Source organism: Esox lucius, chromosome 16 (genome assembly GCF_011004845.1).
Source record: "Esox lucius isolate fEsoLuc1 chromosome 16, fEsoLuc1.pri, whole genome shotgun sequence".
Classification (NCBI taxonomy): domain Eukaryota; kingdom Metazoa; phylum Chordata; class Actinopteri; order Esociformes; family Esocidae; genus Esox; species Esox lucius.
In genome coordinates, this window is record NC_047584.1 from 30,908,184 (window position 1) to 30,928,108 (window position 19,925).

At 44.7% G+C, this 19,925-nt stretch overlaps 1 protein-coding gene across 1 annotated transcript in view; it reads left to right on the forward strand.

Moving 5' to 3' along the window:
• Positions 1 to 19,925, forward strand: part of cdkal1 (CDK5 regulatory subunit associated protein 1-like 1) — a 400,231-nt gene that overhangs the window by 293,894 nt on the left and 86,412 nt on the right. The window contains exons 11-12 of the mRNA XM_013137938.4: positions 6,090 to 6,270; positions 18,585 to 18,647. Coding sequence (XP_012993392.1) covers positions 6,090 to 6,270; positions 18,585 to 18,647 — 244 coding nt within the window. The remainder of the gene's footprint in view (positions 1 to 6,089; positions 6,271 to 18,584; positions 18,648 to 19,925) is intronic.

The window sequence follows — 19,925 nt, forward strand, 5'->3', positions numbered from 1 at the left end:
TTGTCAGTCTGGGCTTTGACAGGCTGAGCAGGAATTGTAATCAGTTTGAGGAGTGCCGCTATCTTCTAACTCCCCCCTCTTTCACATTACCTCGTTTCATTCCACTCCCTCCTCTCACTCCTTTCCCTCTTTCTTGTCTCCCTCGTCCCCCTCTTCCTCCTCTCCCTCGTCCCTCCTCTCGCTCCTCTTCTCCAGCCTTTGGCTCATCTCCCTACTCCCTGGTCTTGCTCTTCTCTGCCCAACAAGGTATAAATCCTGCTGAAGGAGACATGAGGGACTGTGCTGTTCCTGGGTTTTCTGATCCACTGATGCCTGTCTCTTCCAGGTCCACCAGAGAAGCCCATGTCCTCATCCCAAATGACAGTGTAATCCCCAGGGGCCCTGGTTGAAAGCAGTGCCCTGTATTGGGAAAGTATGGACACTGGGACTTGGGCCTTCCTTTATTCGTCTGGCCTCCCCCTCCAGCGTCTCTGTAATTATGTGCTCAACTGAAAGAGACAGTTTGTTTTTTTTGTTCGGACAATGGGATGTGAAGGGAGTCAGTGTTATAGCTCCGCCTCGTATTCCAGGAACCGTTTTATTTTGTCCTTCATTAGATGGTAAAAAGTCTGTTTGGAATAGGACATATCTGATCCAATAGAGAGAGCTTTATCGCTCTCTATTTACACTCCCTCTATCTTGAGCTATCACATTTTCTCTCTCTTCTTCCTTTAACTGCCTCATTTGTTTTCTTGCTGTCGGCCTCAATCTCTCTCCATTTGATTTCAATACAATTGAGAAGTATTTTTTTGTTAGGAATATTTTTTTTTTGAATATTTCCATAACAAGTGGAAAATTAGAAAGACAAAATCCAAATATTACATTGAACATTTCAAATTGAAGCACTTAAAATGTCATGGATATGTACCAGTATGCAAACTGGAAGACAAAGTGCGAATGACCATGGGTCAAATAATAGAGAGAAATATTGTTGATATTTTCAATGTAGTTCTTCTTGTCCTTTTATCATGGAACCAGTCATGAATGTCGCTGCTCTGATTGTACACTGTGGTATTTTGCCTGACAGATATAGAAGATTTGATCTACAATTCGTTGTGAGTCTGTGTGATCTGAGGGTAATACAAGTTAGGTCCGAAAATACTGACACAAGTTTTGTGATTTTGGCTATTTACCAAAATGTATTCAAGTTACAGTCAAATAAAGAATTTGAGCTTAAAGTGCAGTCTCTCAGTGTTCACATCCAAACTGGAGAAAGGGTTCAGGAATTACAGCTCTAATATGTAGCCCCCTCTGTTTCAAGGGACCAAAAGTAATTGGAAGAAAACAGTGGTGGATGATCTTAGGTTCCTTTCCATGGTAAAGAAAAACCCTTTTACAACATCCAGCCAAAGGAAGAATACTTTCCAGGAAGTTGGCATATCATTATCCAAGTCTACCATAAAGAGAAGACTTCACGAGAGCAAATACAGAGGGTTCACCGTAAGGTTTAAACCATTCATAAGCCTCAAGAATAGAAAGGCCAGATTAGACTTTGTCAAGAACATCTAAAAAAGCCAGTCCAGTTCCAGAACAGCATTCTTTGGACAGATGAAACTAAGATCAACCTGTACCAGAATGATGGGAAGAAAAAAGTATGGACAAGGCTTGGAACGGCTCATGACCCAAAGCATACCACATAATCGGTAAAACACGGTGGAGGCAGTGTGATGGCATGGGCATGCATGGCTTCCAATTGCACTGGCTCACTAGAGTTTATTGATGATGTGACAGAAGCAGCCGGATTAAGACAAGATGTTTATTAATTTTGGGTCAGAGATTCGGGTTAGGTATTCTGCCACCGTGCATCCTGTTTAGGATGTATCCTCACAATGTATCCTCTTTCCAATTTCCTGTTTTTCCCCAATTTCCTATTTATTCTTTCCAGTGCATAACATTTTTTTATGTACTAATAATTTGGGTCTTGCTGTGTTGCTTATCTGGGTGGGTTGTGTTTGGGTTTGTAAACAGCTGGGTTAGCAGGCCCTTCTCTAGGTTCACCTCTCTGCAGATCAGGGCATTGTTATGGAAGGTTTGAGATTCACTTCCCTTTAAGTCAGTTTCCTTAAGCCTAACTACATGCACTAGATCGATTCTGCTCACTTTACAGCTGCATGGTCGAGGCAGACAGTCCACCAGTTACTTAAAGGGGTTTATGAACCTACAGACACAGTCTGTTGTGTCTGTTACCCTACTTTAAACCTTTAGGTTGCAGGACATCTCTTTCTGTCTCAATCTTCCTTTCTCTTTCTTCCTCTGTTCCTCACATCTCTCTGTCTCGCTCTCTCTGTGGGTTTTCCCCTGGTTGCTGACTGGTGTATTTGTCAGATGTGATGAAGTGACACCGAGCAGAGAATCACTATCATCGATTCTGTTCTGTTCGTCAGCATCACTACCAGGCACACCTCCAGAGACACACACATGCGCGCACACACATGCACACACACACACACACCTCATCACAACTCTCTGAGATGTGGTGTGATGGTGTCAAAATGGCTGCCACCACCCGCCACCCTGCTATCGTGCACGATCCACAAGTGCCAATTCACACCACACTCTCGCACTGGGAGTGTTAACTCTGTCTGCTGCTTCGCTTCAGGGTGTCAGTAGACAGATGAGTGTGAATGCCCTCCACCGTGGTTTAAAGCTGCTCATTTGGTTCGGTTTGTCTCGGCCTCCTGGCTGCCCCTAGTCCGAATTCCACCTGGTCTAGCTGCTGTTTCTGTCTGTACAAACCAACTGACGTTAACATTTATCTCCCGCGGATCTGATATGCCGCTGCCTCTGCTATCGGTGTGATTATGTTTGATCTGATGGAGGCCGACTGACAATAACATTCACTGCTGAGGAGTAGGTCTTTTTGACCCAATAATCATCTAAAGATTTATTTACTACCCTGTGAAGCCAGCTAATGACTGACCAGCCTCCTGAGCCTGGCTCCTCCCAAGGTTTCTTATGTTCCTGAACCTTTGTGTTCAGGAACAGGAACGCTATTCTGCTTCAAAATTGCAATGCTTGCTCTTTTTTCATTAAGGCTATGTATCTCTATGAGCTGAAAATGTTAAATGTAAAATTACCTTTATTGAAAGAAATGTATTGATTGTTAGAAAATGAGCTCCTGATTAAACAGACCTGAGGTGCCTTACCGTCGTTATAAACCGATAACTAACCCAATTAAAACAGTACACGGTCAAAACCGCGTTATGCAATTCCAGGTTGGCTTTCAGACCGTCAGTATTAAGTGTTGCAACCTGACAATTTCCAATACACAAACTGGCACTTGTGAGAATGCCTGACCAATAGATTGCCTCGTTTGAACAAGTCTGCTATTTATTAATACATGGAAACACACTGGTTACACGGATGTGGTTAGTCTTAAATCTACTGCTAACAGCAGCCATCTCATGCCTCTGGCTCAATCCCGAAGCGCCCTGATGTAACCGGCTGAAGGAGACGCCGGCGTAGCCTAGTGGCATGTTGGCCTGCTTCTCTAATTGGCCTTGGGCCGTTGAGACACGCATCGTTGTGTTCTTAATAGCAACCTTTAAGGACCACTTTACAGGTCCTGTTGCAGACCCACGCAGGCAGGCACATGCGGACGCTCATTTGGTTTGTGTCGCTGGTCCGCATTGTGTCACGGACGAGATTTACGGTCATCTCATTAAACGGGAACGTAGTGTAATGGCCCTGGGAACAAGGACCCTGTAGTTTGCATATAGACCCGTTTTAGGTTGAGATGGGTGATTTTTTTTTTTCAGTCTGGTAAAATCCTCAGAGAATAGTTGGTTTGTGGCACGCGCTGCAGTGTCTATCCATGGGATTTCTCTTGGAGAAACCCCTGTTTTTAAGCCTGGAGAAATGTTCCATTGTCTTCAACCCCAGTTTTGACTCAACTGACTTAGCTTTTCATCCAACTCGTTATTAGAATCAGGTGTGTAAAATTATGGTTGGAGTTAAAACCTGCAGGATGGTAGCTTTCCTGGACCAGGATTGAGCAGCCCTATCCCAGACCTACCAAACTTTTGTCTGGTTTACTAAGGGGCCTATACCTGATAACCTTCTGTCTGGTTTCCTGGGGGCCTATACCTGACAACCTTCTTTCTGGTTTACTGAGGGCCCTGTACCTGACAACCTTCTGTCTGGTTTACTGATTGTTCTATACCTGACAACCTTCTGTCCGGTTTACTGATTGTTCTATACCTGACAACCTTCTGTCCGGTTTACTGAGGGGCCTATATCTGACAACCTTCTGTCTGGTTTACTGAGGCCCATATACCTGACAACCTTCTGTCTGGTTTACTGATCGTTCTATACCTGACAACCTTCTGTCCGGTTTACTGAGGGGCCTATATCTGACAACCTTCTGTCTGGTTTACTGAGGCCCCTATATCTGACAACCTTCTGTCTGGTTTACTGAGGCCCCTATACCTGACAACCTTCTGTCTGGTTTACTGAGGGGCCTAGACCCGACAACCATCTGTCTGGTTTATTGAGGGGCCTACTGGTTTACTATTAACAACCCATTGTATTTCTCTTCTTGGGTGCATTATAAATGTCAAGGATTCAGAAAAGCCTTGTTGAACCTATTTAATATTAATGACTGGGCTGAGTAGAGGCATCAATATGTCAAGGGTTATCTCCTGGAAACATAATGATCAACTTTATGTGATCCGGAATGCACTAAATGCACATTATGCCCATGTCTGTCAATAAGTGCTGATAAATACAGGTTTTACTGCTACCAGAAGGCTTGTGGCAATGGTTGATTGTGTCACAAGAGACTCAAACCCACACATCAGCCGCGAGCGATGAATAAACACATTCTATTGCTCATCTAGGACTAAGGGCCATGTTAATCAAGCGCCTCAGAGTGGAAGTGAGTGTTGACCTAGGACCAAGTCTCAGAGTAAGAGTGCTGATCTAATTTATTAATATAATTATACTGACCGATCCTAGATCAGTTCTTCTACTCCCCCTGTCGCTGTATATCAATCTGTAGTTTTATTCATGAGCTTAAAGGCTAAACTGAACCTAGATCAGATTTTACTCTGAGAGTCAGTGTTGCCATGGTGGCAGTGTTGAGCTACTCAGGCGATTCAGAGAGCTCTCTTAAGTCTTTGGCTCCATTCAGATACGCATCGGCCAATTTCATACAGCTCTTATCAGGTTATAAAATGGTGTTGATAGTTTAAAGAAGCAAAGTTATATTACAAGTATTTCTGAAAAAGTAGCTGGAAGATCTATGTATTCAATCCAAATAGTTTGGTCTATACTGATTTCTGCATTAAAAAAGGGTATTTTTTTCCAATGCAAGGAACTGAGGTTCTTCTCGTTGCCACTTTTTCTTACAACCGATTTCCTATACGCCTGAACAGTATTGAAGTGTGGTGGCCTTTGTTAGCTGCTTAGCCATCTTGGGGGAGGATTTTCTCCTGACTGTTGCTAATTGTAAGGTAGTTCATTATGTCAACTGATTGTCCATTGTTTCAACTAGAAATCTCATGAAACGATTTTCAGCAGGACAGAGTCAGAGACAAATACTTTAATCTAAAAGGAATAGTTCAGGATTTTGAAAAATAAATCCTTTATCCACTTTCCCACATAATGATTTTAACTTGGTGTGTTTTTTGTGTGATGTCATTGGCTACTGTTCTGTTTGGTGACTTCGACCGTCTCGCCATTAGCCTTGGCGTTGTTATGTTACCAGGGGATCGGGCATCAATAATAATAGAATGTATGCAAGCTAGGATTAATCAATACATTTTTCTGCAGACACGTTAATTCAATCACTGGCACTGGCCAATAATCAATTGTCATTGAGGCCGCTAATAAGGTCCTGTTCCTGGAATTATCCCGCCGAGAGCAGGTCCGCATAGCAACGGTGGAAAGACGTCATGCGCCATGTTGATTTTCAGCTCTTTCCCTTTGCCTTCGCATAAACTGAAGGTCATCATAAACGAGTTGCTTTGCGGTTCATCCGGTATCTGTTTCCGTCACGCGGTTGTGGTTTGTCACTGAGTTTGACGCTGAGCTTCCCATCTTCCTGTCAGGGTCCCTGGTATCACCATCGCGACGGACATCATCTGTGGCTTTCCCGGGGAGACGGATGCTGACTTCCAGGAAACGTGTGATCTGGTCCGGGAGTATCGTTTTCCCAGTCTGTTCATCAACCAGTTCTACCCTCGCCCCGGTACCCCAGCCGCCAAGATGGACCAGGTCCCTGCCCAAGTGGTGAGTGTCTTACCTTTTACCCCCATCAACACCTGCTGCCTGTGGGGGAGTGGGGGGGGGTTCACTGTGCGCTGACAAAAATGTTGACCCATCTTATTTGTCAAAATATGGAAAACATACAAGAAAGCAGAAGGAAAGATTACGGGTCTATTTCTGTTCCGTTGTCCTTTTTTTTGGGGCAGCCTGTGTAGCCTTTAGCTGAATGTGACAATCCGCATGGTGGTCCTGAATCCCAAAATGCTTGCCCACCTCTGCCCTCACCCATTCCCCTCGCCTGGGCATCCCCACCCCCGAGATGGACCAGGTCCCCACTCACACCGTCCTGGCTCCTCGGCCCTCCACCCATTCCCCTGGCCTGGGCATCCCCACCCCCGAGATGGACCAGGTCCCCACTCACACCGTCCTGGCTCCTCGGCCCTCCACCCATTCCCCTGGCCTGGGCATCCCCACCCCCGAGATGGACCAGGTCCCCACTCACACCGTCCTTGCTCCTCAGTCCTCCACCCAAATTCAGATGCGTGCAAACATGAACTTGAACTCAAACCCCACCAGCATTATTTTCTGTGACCACGTTTCCTACCATCACAGCATTAAGTACACGAGGTTATCCGTTATTCTCTTCCATTACATCTGATAATTTACTCCCTCTATCTCTCTCTTTTTTAGCCAAACACTCTAACAGGGTGTGACTTTTAGCTTTTGGCCAAACTCCATCTGAGAGGCTTTCTTCCAGAAAGCTCATACCTCTTATGTCTCTTCAAGGGCACATGGCATTGACAGAGCTCAGCGAGAAGCTGGTGTTGTTTTCATGTGTCCTCGGTCCATTCTCCTCTCAGCATCTGCTCAACAGATTGGATCCTGTCTTAATACAGTTTGTACAGTAAATTGTTTTGTACTAAAATGAAATGGGCAGAGCTGAATGTCCCAGGGTCATTTCCAGGGTGTGTTTAAGTAGACCAGGATTTGTGGAAATGTATCTTACTGGTTGGTAGTGCCAGCAAGGCCTCTACATTGGGTCTCACACTACACTGAAGGGCCCTTTTGGAGTCTAGGCCTCTACATTGGGTCTCACCCTACACTGATGGGCCCTGTTGGGGACTAGGCCTCTACATTGGGTCTCACACTACACTGAAGGGCCCTTTTGGAGTCTAGGCCTCTACATTGGGTCTCACCCTACACTGAAGGGCCCTGTTGGGGACTAGGCCTCTACATTGGGTCTCACCCTACACTGAAGGGCCCTGTTGGGGACTAGGCCTCTACATTGGGTCTCACTCTACACTGAAGGACCCTGTTGGGGACTAGGCCTCTACATTGGGTCTCACACTATACTGAAGGGCCCTGTTGGGGACTAGGCCTCTACATTGGGTCTCACTATACTGAAGGGCCCTGTTGGGGACTAGGCCTCTACATTGGGTCTCACTATACTGAAGGGCCCTGTTGGGGACTAGGCCTCTACATTGGGTCTCACACTACACTGAAGGGCCCTGTTGGGGACTAGGCCTCTACATTGGGTCTCACACTACACTGAAGGTCCCTTTTGGAGTCTAGGCCTCTACATTGGGTCTCACCCTACACTGAAGGGCCCTGTTGGGGACTAGGCCTCTACATTGGGTCTCACCCTACACTGAAGGGCCCTGTTGGGGACTAGGCCTCTACATTGGGTCTCACTATACTGAAGGGCCCTGTTGGGGACTAGGCCTCTACATTGGGTCTCACACTACACTGAAGGGCCCTGTTGGGGACTAGGCCTCTACATTGGGTCTCACTATACTGAAGGGCCCTGTTGGGGACTAGGCCTCTACATTGGGTCTCACTATACTGAAGGGCCCTGTTGGGGACTAGGCCTCTACATTGGGTCTCACACTACACTGAAGGGCCCTGTTGGGGCCCTTCCTAAATGTCTAAGCAGTAGAAGCATTCATGTTAAGTTCAGTGTGTTTGGAGTATATACAGTATGTGTCCCTATCAAAGACAAACAGACATAAATGTCTCCCTCGTCACCCGAACATTAAAACCTGTTCCAATTAAGTCAAGTAGATTTCTTGTGAATGTGATATGGCCAGGAGCCTTTTATAGCGCTTACAGGATTAACACATTCAGGGACAGTGGAGGGTAGTTCTCTGTGTGTGGTTGTGTGTGTGTCTGTTTCTGTGTATGTGTGGTCTTCTATTCTGTATTGATGGTAATTAATACAGTGCTGTTTCTCTACTGTGACTCGGTTGCCCACAGATGGAGTTTTATTTATATACAGTTTATATACAGTTGTGTTTACATACCCTGGCAGAAATATAAATGTTGGCATTGATTTTGAAAATGTGAATGATCATGCAAAAACAACTGTCTTTTATTTAAGGTAGTGATCATATGAAGCCATTTATTATCACATAGTTGTTAGACTCCTTGTTAAATCAAAATGATAACAGAAATCACCCAAATGATCAAAAGCTTACATACCCTTGAATGTTTGGCCTTGTTACAGACACACAAGGTGACACACACAGGTGAAAATGGCTCAATTAGTTTGTTCGCTCTCACCTGGATGCACTGAGCAGGCTAGATACTGAACCATGGGGAGCAGAAAAGAACTGTCAAATGACCTGCATAACAAGATAATAGAACTTAATAAAGATGGAAAAGGATATAAAAAGATATCCAAAGCCTTGTAAATGCAAGTCAGTTCTGTTAAATAACTTACTAAGAAGTGGAAAAATACCAAGCCAAAAGTCAGGTAGACCAAGAAACATTGTCAGAGCAGAAGTAAGCAGGTGTAACCTTGTACTATCCTCTTCCGGGATAACCTTGTACTTTGCTTGATTCATGCGTCCTTCACAAAGACAAGTCTGCCCAATTCCAGTCTTGCTGAAGCATCCCCAGATCATCACTGATCCTCTACCAAATTTCTCAGTGGGTGCAAGACACTGTGGCTTGTAGGCCTCTCCAGGTCTCCATCTAACCATTAGATGACCAGGTATTGGGCAACGCTGAAAATGTTACTTGTCAGTAAAAATGACCTTGCTCCATTCCTCTACGGTCCAATCCTTGTGGTTTTGGCAATCTTCAGCCTGGCTCTTCTCTGCTTCTCATTGATGAAGGGCTTTTTTCTAGCTTTGCAAGACTTCAGCCCGGCTCTTCTCTGCTTCTCATTGATGAAGGGCTTTTTCCTAGCTTTGCAAGACTTCAGCCCTGCCCCTAGAAGCCTGTTTCGAACCGTCCTCGCCGTGCACTTCACCCCAGCTGCTGTTTGCCGTTCTTTTTGTGGGTCAGTTGATGTCATCCTGCGGTTGTTGAGTGACATTCGAATGAGTTGACGTCATCTCGGTCAGTGGACAGTCGTTTTCGCCCTCTGCCAGTCTGTAGCTTTGTTGTCCCCAGTGTCTGTTGCTTGACCTTGTTCTTATGAACCGCCATCTTTGAAATTTTCAGGATGGAAGCAACCTGACGCTCACTGTATCCCTCTGCGAGTAAAACCAGAATTGAACCCTTCTTTTCCACACTCAAAGCTTTTCTTTTCAACTATTTTGTCATGCTGAATAGTAATTTTTTTATTCAAATTACCTTTGAGGTACTACTTGCACTGTTTTTACCACCCAGCTGGTCCTATTGACCACAGCAGTGTTTTTTTTATACTTTTCCTCGTTAAATTAGATTTGGTTCAGGTAATCACCTAATCAGTTCCTCATTAAGTAAAATTAAGTGTTGGAATTTAACAGACAATGGAATGGAATGGCTGCCATACATGTAGAGATGCTCATTTAAGAAAAATGAGGGGTGGTCTCTTATTTTTTTCCAGAGCATTTGTAAATATATAAATGTTTCAGTCTATATAACAGACTGAATATGATAGCACAGTATAATGTTCCTGAAAGACAACATTTGGCAAAGAATTCCCCCTGAATGCAACATTTCTGATTTACTACTATTATGGTAATGTTGTTACCTGGAGACATTAACAATGGGGATATAGTGTGTGTCTGTCCTTGCTTGCTAACCCTGCTTAAAACCCCAAATCCCCACAAGGATAATAAACACTACAACAAGCTGGAGAGAAAAAAACATGTTGCTGGTTCACATGAGGAGAACCAATATTTTGGTAAGGGGTGTGGTTTGGTGTAAAACCTACAAGAAGGGTTAAGAAACAAAAAAAGATGTTTCATTAATTGTGAGTCCTCATAAGGATAGGTAGACATAAAAATGTGTGTGTGTGTTTGTCACGCACTGAGTTCAGTCTCTCTCCCTATTACTCTTCATTATGGAATGGTTCTGTTGACAGATGTGGTCCCCACAGAAGCAGTGATTGCATTATGGAACCTCCAAACGATTGGACCCAACTGAAACAATTACCTGGGCTAATGAAGCCAGAAGTATTAGAGAGAGGAAGTGAGTGTGTTGCCTACTCTCAGAGGGCTGCTCCCTGCCCCGTCAGGTTTACACCACACACTTCTCGTTCTGTTTCTCCTGATTGGTTGAAGCGTGTAAATTGTGTGGCTTTGTGCGTGTTTTGCACTTAGCAACATAGCATTATGAAAGGCACAGTAATTACACCTTCTCTTAGAGTAACACACTTTTTTATGCAGAAACCCTCCGATTTCCATGTACTTTCCCAGAATCCTTCTTAGCATCAATTTGACCTTCCTCCTGTACTATACAGTAAAAATATATATATATAATAATTCCAACACGTTCCTCATCCCTCTCGCTCTTTCACCTTCCAACAGCTCCCTACCATCTGCCTTCAAAGGCTTTATGTGTCTCTTTTAAGTCGACTTTCTTCTTGTGTCATTCTCTTTTCCCTCTGGATAGTGGGAGTGAGTGTGACCCCAACGGCTCCCTATTTTCTTTATAGGGCCCTACTTTGGACCAGAACTCTATGGGTCCTGGTCCAAGTAGTGCACTTACATGAGGAAAAGTGTTCCATTTGGTAATCAGAGATAATATTTGAGGGATCAACCCCAGGGCTACTGAACACTGGGGCTGGTAATACCGCCAGATTTCAATTATTTTATTCTTTTTTTTCTCTCTCTTCTCAATCTGCTCATTTGACTTTAATCGGCGTTCCCGTCGTCCCACATCGTTTTTTTTTTATCGAGTTTTATCTGGTCCATTTCTCATCTGTGTGAGTAGGGGAAGCACAGAAGCAATGATTTTTGTTCTAAAATTAATAAATGTCATTAAGATGTTAAGCTTAAAAACGATATAAATATAATATCTAGTTGTAGTCAGAGGGTGGGTAAAGTATAAAAGGTCCTAAATTCTTTGGAATCCATCAGGGAATTCCTGGCATTTGTCTTTTTGTTTTTTTTAGGAGGAATCCATTTTCTGGATATTAAAATCACTAAAATCAAGAAGTCCCACTAGTGAAAGTGAAGAAATCAAAATATATATGTTTAACTGATTTCATGTATTTTTCTCTGCATGAAATCATCCTTTGAAACTGGGGTGGTTCTGTGAGGTACCATTATCAAAGAACGGCAAGTTTAAACAGCACTTTTAACAGTACTAGTTCATCTGTCTTAGTAGAGAATTATGTGCATTCTAGGTTCTGACAACTCCTTTGACCATTGACCTCAATACCCAAAATACCAGGGTGGTATGCACATATTGAAACTCAACTGCTTAACTGTTAGGTCAGTTCCAACCCGTCTTTTTAAACCTAAAAGTTAGGGTTAATTTCCTTAAACTGAACAAATGTGGCCTCATCCTGAAACGCAGACCCTGTCACAGTAAACACCTGTCCAGGTTTTAACAACACTACTTCCTGGATCAGACACATTTATCTACGCTAACCCTTAGTCACCTGGGGGTAATTAAAATAACCCAGAGTGGCGGAGGACTCTGCCTTTCTCCTCCTTCTGCCTGAACCCCTTGGCTCATCCTGAAGCAGAAGCCATCCATTACTTGCTCCTAGCCATTCATCACTGTTTGAACGAATGGGGCCTCAGTGCCTGGCCTGGCCGGATGGGGATGAGGTAAACAGGTTGAGGAACCAAAGTCGTCCACGCCTTCATCCTTCCCTCCCCTCCATGCCTTCATCCTTCCCTACACTTCTCGCCCTCATCCTTTCCTTCGTCCATTTGCCAGTATATCCCATCTCTGGTATGTAGACAGATTAGGTAAGGCTGGGTTTTGGCTGTTTTGTGGTGTGTAGACCGGTTAGGTAGGGCTTGGTTTTGGCTGTTTTGTGGTGTGTAGACAGGTTAGGTTGGACTGGGTTTTTGCTGTTTTGTGTTGTGTAGACAGGTTAGGTAGGGCTGGGTTTTGGCTGTTTTGTGGTCTGTAGATAGGTTAGGTAGGGCTGAGTCTAGCTTCCTTATTCTGGGTCCTTACAACCAGTATATGCTCACTTATAAATAGATTCCAACCCTACTAGGGAGTTGTTCCTAGCCACCGTGTATCGACATCATGTTGTCCTTGCTCTTAGGGTTTTCAGACTGCGTTTCGCAACAACTGCTGAAGAAAAAGTCCTTAACAAAATACATTTGATTTGATTGTTTCATTACTATGGGAGTAGCCAAAAGGCTAATACAGTTAATTATTTAATCACATCTTTGTCACATTTTTGTCAATAGCTCCAATGAAACAGACATTGAAATTGCTTATTTGTGTTATGACCATGTTATAGCTGTATTTTGACAGTCCATTGTGTTAGTGTTGTATAACAAATCTGTCTCCAATATCACCAGAGAAAAAAATAAAATATCACCAGAGAAAAAATAAAATATCACCCGAGATGCCCCGGGGAATGAGGCCATGCGGTGCCAGTCACTCTCACCAAAGAGTTTGAGAAACTCTGATCGAACATATCAAGCGCCTTCATTGGTCACGACAACAAACAAAAGGCAGAAAACCTTTCATGCAAAGTGGAGAAAAATATTGAGGTTGTACATTTGTACGATTCGAGGAATCAAGTTGCAATAGAGCTGTGACCTTCCTGACAGAACTTCTTCACACAAATGTCAGCAGCAAAAAAAAAACAAGAGAAGAGAAGAGGATTAGAGCTTGAATAGAGACTTTTCCTTGTTAACATAAAGAGCGGGCTTTAGCTAACGGTGGTCATAGAACAGTGCAGTCGTCTTCTGCTCAAAAGATGATTGTAAGTTGTTGCACATTCCGCTCTCATTCCTGCTTCAGGAACGCCATAGCCCACCTTGACTCGGTCTTGCTGCCTCCAAAGCTCTCATACTTCTTCTATGTCTTTTGTGAATTTTTGTATGCAGTCCTTTCAATACACATTCCTCTTGGATTATAAATAGCCACGGCCAGGAGGTCCGCGTGGATACGGTCTGCTGGTTCATATTGCTGCAGGGTTCATTTCCTCACCCCTCTCTAAGTGCTAGGTAGGGACTAGGGTGCCATTCAGGACGGATTCCTGTTTCCCTGTCTGGGAAGGCGGTCCCTTTGACCCGAGTGACGTCGTATTCTGTATTGCCACCTTCTGAGCAACGGGCAGAAAGATGAAGGTTGTTTGTGACCAGCAGAAGGAGTGAGTGTGTGTGTGTGTGTGTGTGTGTGTGTGTTGTCGCATCATGGGGTTTTGAGCATTTGTTTCGCGCCTCATCACTGTGGAAACAGCAGATGGACAGCATGGGAGGTGTGATCGTTCGTCATGGCTACGGCAGCCGCGGTGACAGGTACACACTGTGTTGGGACTCCAGCGGCAGGTTTCTGAGTGATACGCGTGTGCGCATTTGGCCGGATGCACGCACGCACACGTTTTTAAATGAACTCGTTCTGTTGCATTGATGGCATTCTCCTCAAAGCCCTGAGCAATCAGACGCCAGTTGGAACATCAGGTTATTTCTGCTGCGTTGATTTTAATGACCACGCTGTTAGAACCTGAACACCCGCCCGCCGCGACTCGGTCCAATTCTATCCACGATAGGACATCAAGGAGACCTAATCGATGGTGGTTATTACCTTTACTGATACGTTTCACTGAGTTGTTGAGCGGAATTTTTCTTTTTCATGAACGTGTCCCTGAGTTAATTTGATTGATTGATCTAGAAATGTATTTCAATTTTTCTCCTGTCCTGGTATCAAAGGTATTGAGGTGTGTGCCTGTCCATCAGAGGTCATATATCTGACCCAGTATCCATCCACCTGTCCATCAGAGGTCATATATCTGACCCAGTATCCATCCACCTGTCCATCGGAGGTCATATATCTGACCCAGTATCCATCCACCTGTCCATCAGAGGTCATATATCTGACCCAGTATCCATCCACCTGTCCATCAGAGGTCATATATCTGACCCAGTATCCATCCACCTGTCCATCAGAGGTCATATATCTGACCCAGTATCCATCCACCTGTCCATCAGAGGTCATATATCTGACCCAGTATCCATCCACCTGTCCATCAGAGGTCATATATCTGACCCAGTATCCATCCACCTGTCCATCAGAGGTCATATATCTGACCCAGTATCCATCCACCTGTCCATCAGAGGTCATATATCTGACCCAGTATCCATCCACCTGTCCATCGGAGGTCATATATCTGACCCAGTATCCATCCACCTGTCCATCAGAGGTCATATATCTGACCCAGTATCCATCCACCTGTCCATCAGAGGTCATATATCTGACCCAGTATCCATCCACCTGTCCATCAGAGGTCATATATCTGACCCAGTATCCATCCACCTGTCCATCGGAGGTCATATATCTGACCCAGTATCCATCCACCTGTCCATCAGAGGTCATATATCTGACCCAGTATCCATCCACCTGTCCATCAGAGGTCATATATCTGACCCAGTATCCATCCACCTGTCCATCAGAGGTCATATATCTGACCCAGTATCCATCCACCTGTCCATCAGAGGTCATGTGGGTCCTTTGTCTCTGGGTTGTCGGTCAGTGTTGTGTAGGTGTTGTGAGTCCTGTGTCTCTGGGTTGTCGGTCAGTGTTGTGTAGGTGTTGTGAGTCCTGTGTCTCTGGGTTGTCGGTCAGTGTTGTGTAGGTGTTGTGTCTCCTGTGTCTCTGGGTTGTCGGTCAGTGTTGTGTAGGTGTTGTGGGTCCTGTGTCTCTGGGTTGTCAGTCAGTGTTGTGTAGGTGTTGTGGGTCCTGTGTCTCTGGGTTGTCGGTCAGTGTTGTGTAGGTGTTGTGGGTCCTGTGTCTCTGGGTTGTCGGTCAGTGTTGTGTAGGTGTTGTGGGTCCTGTGTCTCTGGGTTCTCTGCCACTAGTAGCCCTGTTGGAACACACTTAACCAATGAACAAAGGTGGTTCTGATTCTGAGATTTTGTCCATCAGAACTGATAGATTGATTTTCTCTGCGTCACCCCACCCCCACATGAACCCCTCCGGGTGTAGGATCCAGGGCTCCTTTTTTGCTAATCCAAACCCTCATGGACTTCTAGTGTCCCTTCCAAATGTCCCTCCAAACACCCTTTACCCTTGGACGTCTGGAGGGGGTGAGCGCCATTTTTTAAATTAAGTTATTATTTGTCTTATCAAGATTTGGTTGCGCTGCCCCTCACTCCTGCTGGGGAGTAAGAGGAGAGGCCAAAGAGGGGAGAGGAGGGAGGGGACTGACTGCTTCAGGTTGTAGCAGCAGCAATCTCAGCCTTGGCTTCAGCTTCTAATAGGCTGAAATATTGTCTGTGTGTCATAAATGGCTCCTTATTCCCTTCATTATGCACTACTTTTGACCATGGGCTCTAGGACTCTGTGCACTATATAGGGAATAGGGAGCCATTTGGGACACTGAGTGAATCTCCCAAGGTCAGCTCTGGGTTCATCGGTTTTGATCAAATTCCTGCTCCTATTTTATCCTACAATGAAGATCTGTGATTTGAGAGGAGAAAATAAAGGTATTCTCTTAAGGCTTGACAGGTGGTTATCTGCCCTGCCAGAGGATTCCAGACAGCCATTCTCCAACCCATCTCCTCGTGTCTCTCCTCTGCTCCTTCGTCTCCTGTGCTCGTCTTCCTCTCTTTCTGAAATCAAAAGGATCAGAATGCATTGTGCTCTGAACAAATGGTATACAGAATTGATGGTCTGGATGCAAACAACTGAGCTCAACAGGGTGTCTTTCATTCTTTTTCATTACCCCCCCCCCCCTCTCATTCACTTTCCCCTCTCGTTTTGCCTCTCTTGCATCTTGTGTGTGTGTCTGTTTGTGTGTGTGTGTGTGTGTGTGTTATTGAGCAAATTCTGCCGGGATCTCATTGGTGTTGTTGAGGAATTGTAACTTCAGGTGCTTTGCTCATTCACTGGACCCACTCCGCTCCTCTCTGCTTCTTCAGCAGCACAGCCCAAATGATGCTCTCTGCCTAGTAGAGCTGTCAGGTAGAGAGGAGAGGAGGAGCAGCGTGGAGTACGAGATGCAGGGGAGTTGAGAGTAGAGGGGGAGGTGGGAAATAGGAGTGGGGGATCAAGGGGAGAGGACTATTGGGAGACATTTTGTGGAGGTGAGAGGATCTAGATTGAGAGATGAAGGAGGAGTGGAGATGAGAAAGGGAGGTGGACAGGATAGTGAGAGGGAGCACCAGAGGGAGAGGGAGCACCAGAGGGAGGGGGGAGAGGGAGCACCAGAGGGAGGGAGAGAGTGAGAAGGGGAGGGGTAGAAAGACGAAGGAGATCAAGGGAGTGATGTGTAGTGGGAAAAGAGAGAGAGGACCGAACAGGGGGAGGGAGAAGAGGTAGAGAGAGGAGTGGAGTGGGATGAGGGAGAAGAGGTAGAGGGAGGAGTGGAGTGGGATGAGGGAGAAGAGGTAGAGGGAGGAGTGGAGTGGGATGAGGGAGAAGAGGTAGAGGGAGGAGTGGAGTGGGATGAGGGAGAAGAGGTAGAGGGAGGAGTGGAGTGGGATGAGGGAGAAGAGGTAGAGAGAGGAGTGGAGTGGGATGAGGGAGAAGAGGTAGAGGGAGGAGTGGAGTGGGATGAGGGAGAAGAGGTAGAGAGAGGAGTGGAGTGGGATGAGGGAGAAGAGGTAGAGGGAGGAGTGGAGTGGGATGAGGGAGAAGAGGTAGAGGGAGGAGTGGAGTGGGATGAGGGAAAAGAGGTAGAGGGAGGAGTGGAGTGGGATGAGGGAGAAGAGGTTGAGGGAGGAGTGAGAAGTAGAGAGAGGAGTGGGAGGTAGAGGGGAGGTAGAGGGAGTGGGTTGAGTATCCGGCTGTGGGCCAGTTGTTAACAGGGTCCAGGCATAAATATGTTACCTGCCAAACAAACCCCAGGCCAGCTCTGCTCCAATCCCCTATGTCTCCTGTTGAATTACAATGCTTTTGGCTGTGACCTCTGTACATGTCAGGATGAGTGAAAACTATCTAACTATCTCTGAGACCCACTGGAGTTGATCTACTCTAGGCCTGTTGAATTCTCCATTTTCATAAATATGGTTTAGTTTTCTTTATTTCTCTTTTTTTCTAACCTGATGGACTGTTTTGCACATTATATTTCTCTGTGTCCTACATTAAACTGTCTCTGTCTTTCTTGCTTTTCTTCCTCTACCTCACGCTGTAAATGTCCAACTTGCCATATATATTATTATATTACATAAGCATCAGAGAGCATTGTTGCCTATGGATATGAAGGTCCTCACAACCAAATGTTCTGCAACCAGTTAACAAGAACAACACCTTAGATACTGTACCTCCTTCTAACTCCATCCCTCCCCTCCACTCCCCCATATACCTCTCTCCCCCTCTATCCATCCCTGTCTCCCCCATCCCCGTCTCCCCCATCCCTCCCTATTCTCCCATCCCTCCCTGTCCTCAGCGTGACCCAGTCAGTTCTCTTATCATTACCATTCTTTACAGCTCTCCTTTTTATTCTTTTTTTTTTTCTGGAAGGGTTGCTGATTGCATTAAGTGCCACCCTACATCAGCTCAAATGTCTGGCTTTGCATCTTATTATTCCGTTATAAATTAAGGACACAGGATGAGATTGTGAGGTTATGCAAGGCTTTGGGGCGAATATTAAAATGCCTTGATTGAGGCTTTCTCTTCTGTGGGCAAATAATAGCCACATTTCATATTTGTATCTGTTTTAACAGTTTGTTTTAAATAATCAACTGTCTTCCAAAAGCCATCAAACCATTTAGCGCAGTCAGTGTGTCTCAAAGTCTGTCACTCTGAAAGGTACATTGGATATTTTCTTTTGAAGTAATACGTTGTTTAGAATGCATGTCTTTGAGGCTAAAGTAGCCAGATTTGTCTCTATCCTGAAGGCAATAACATTTCATACTTCCACCCATTCAGGACTAATACATTGTTTACTTGCGTCAGATTTTATTCCTTGAACAAAGTCATTGAAACATGCCAGGACTTCTTAGTCAAAAAAAAATAAAAATGTCTTATCTCTATCCTCTCCACAGAAAAAACAGCGAACAAAAGAACTGTCTGCGCTCTTCCACTCGTATAACCCCTATGATCACAAGGTAAGAAACCATTCATGTTAATAAATTCCCTTTTCACTTGTTTGCTAGTGAGCTATCAAAAACATGGCAACGTTTCCCTGGGGGCAGATGGGCGTTGTTGTTTCTGGTGAGGTGATTGAGGTGACATGCGTCTTGGTTTCCTCTGCTGTCCCTTACAGTGGTACCTGGTTTTACAGCTACATTGACTGACTTGGTGTTTGACTCTGTTTTGTATCTGTTGTGTTACCATATAAAACAGGGTTCATTATCGATCCAAACTGCTTGGATATGCAATCATACAAAAAGTTTTTTTAATTATCTGTGTTTTTTTTCATAGTTGTCATAATGTCAGTCATTAAAATGTCAGTCATTATGATCTCCATACTGTCAGTCAGTGTGTCCATACTGTCAGTCATTATGATCTCCATACTGTCAGTCAGTGTGTCCATACTGTCAGTCATTATGATCTCCATACTGTCAGTCAGTGTGTCCATACTGTCAGTCATTTTGATCTCCATACTGTCAGTCAGTGTGTCCATACTGTCAGTCATTATGATCTCCATACTGTCAGTCAGTGTTCATACTGTCAGTCATTATGATCTCCATGCTGTCAGTCGCTGTAAGGATTCATTGTATTGCCAGTCACCTCGTACAAGTCGCAGGGTTAAAGGTTGAGAACATGGCAGAGCTTGTTTGTACAGTGGGGCAAAAAAGTATTTAGTCAGCCATCAATTGTGCAAGTTCTCCCACTCAAAAATATGAGAGAGGTCTGTAATTTTCATCATATGTACACTTCAACTATGAGAGACAAAATGAGAAAAAGAAATCCAGACAATTACATTGTAGGATTTGTAATGAATTTATTGGTTAATTATGGTGGAAATAACAAAAAGTTAATCTCAATACTTTGTTATATACCCTTTGTTGGCAATGACAGAGGTCAAAAGTTTTCTGTAAGTCTTCACAAGGTTTTCACACACTGTTGCTGGTATTTTGGCCTATTCCTCCATGCAGATCTCCTCTAGAGCAGTGATGTTTTGGGTCTGTTGCTGGGCAACACAGATTTTCAACTCCCTCCAAAGATTTTCTATGGGGTTGAGATCTGGTGACTGGCTAGGCCACTCCAGGACCTTGAAATGCTTCTTACGAAGCCACTCCTTCGTTGCCCGGGCGGTGTGTTTGGGATCATTGTCATGCTGAAAGACCCAGCCACGTTTCATATTCAATGCCCTTGCATATTCAATGCCCTTGCTGATGGTTTTCACAAAAATCTCACGATACATGGCCCAATTCATTCTT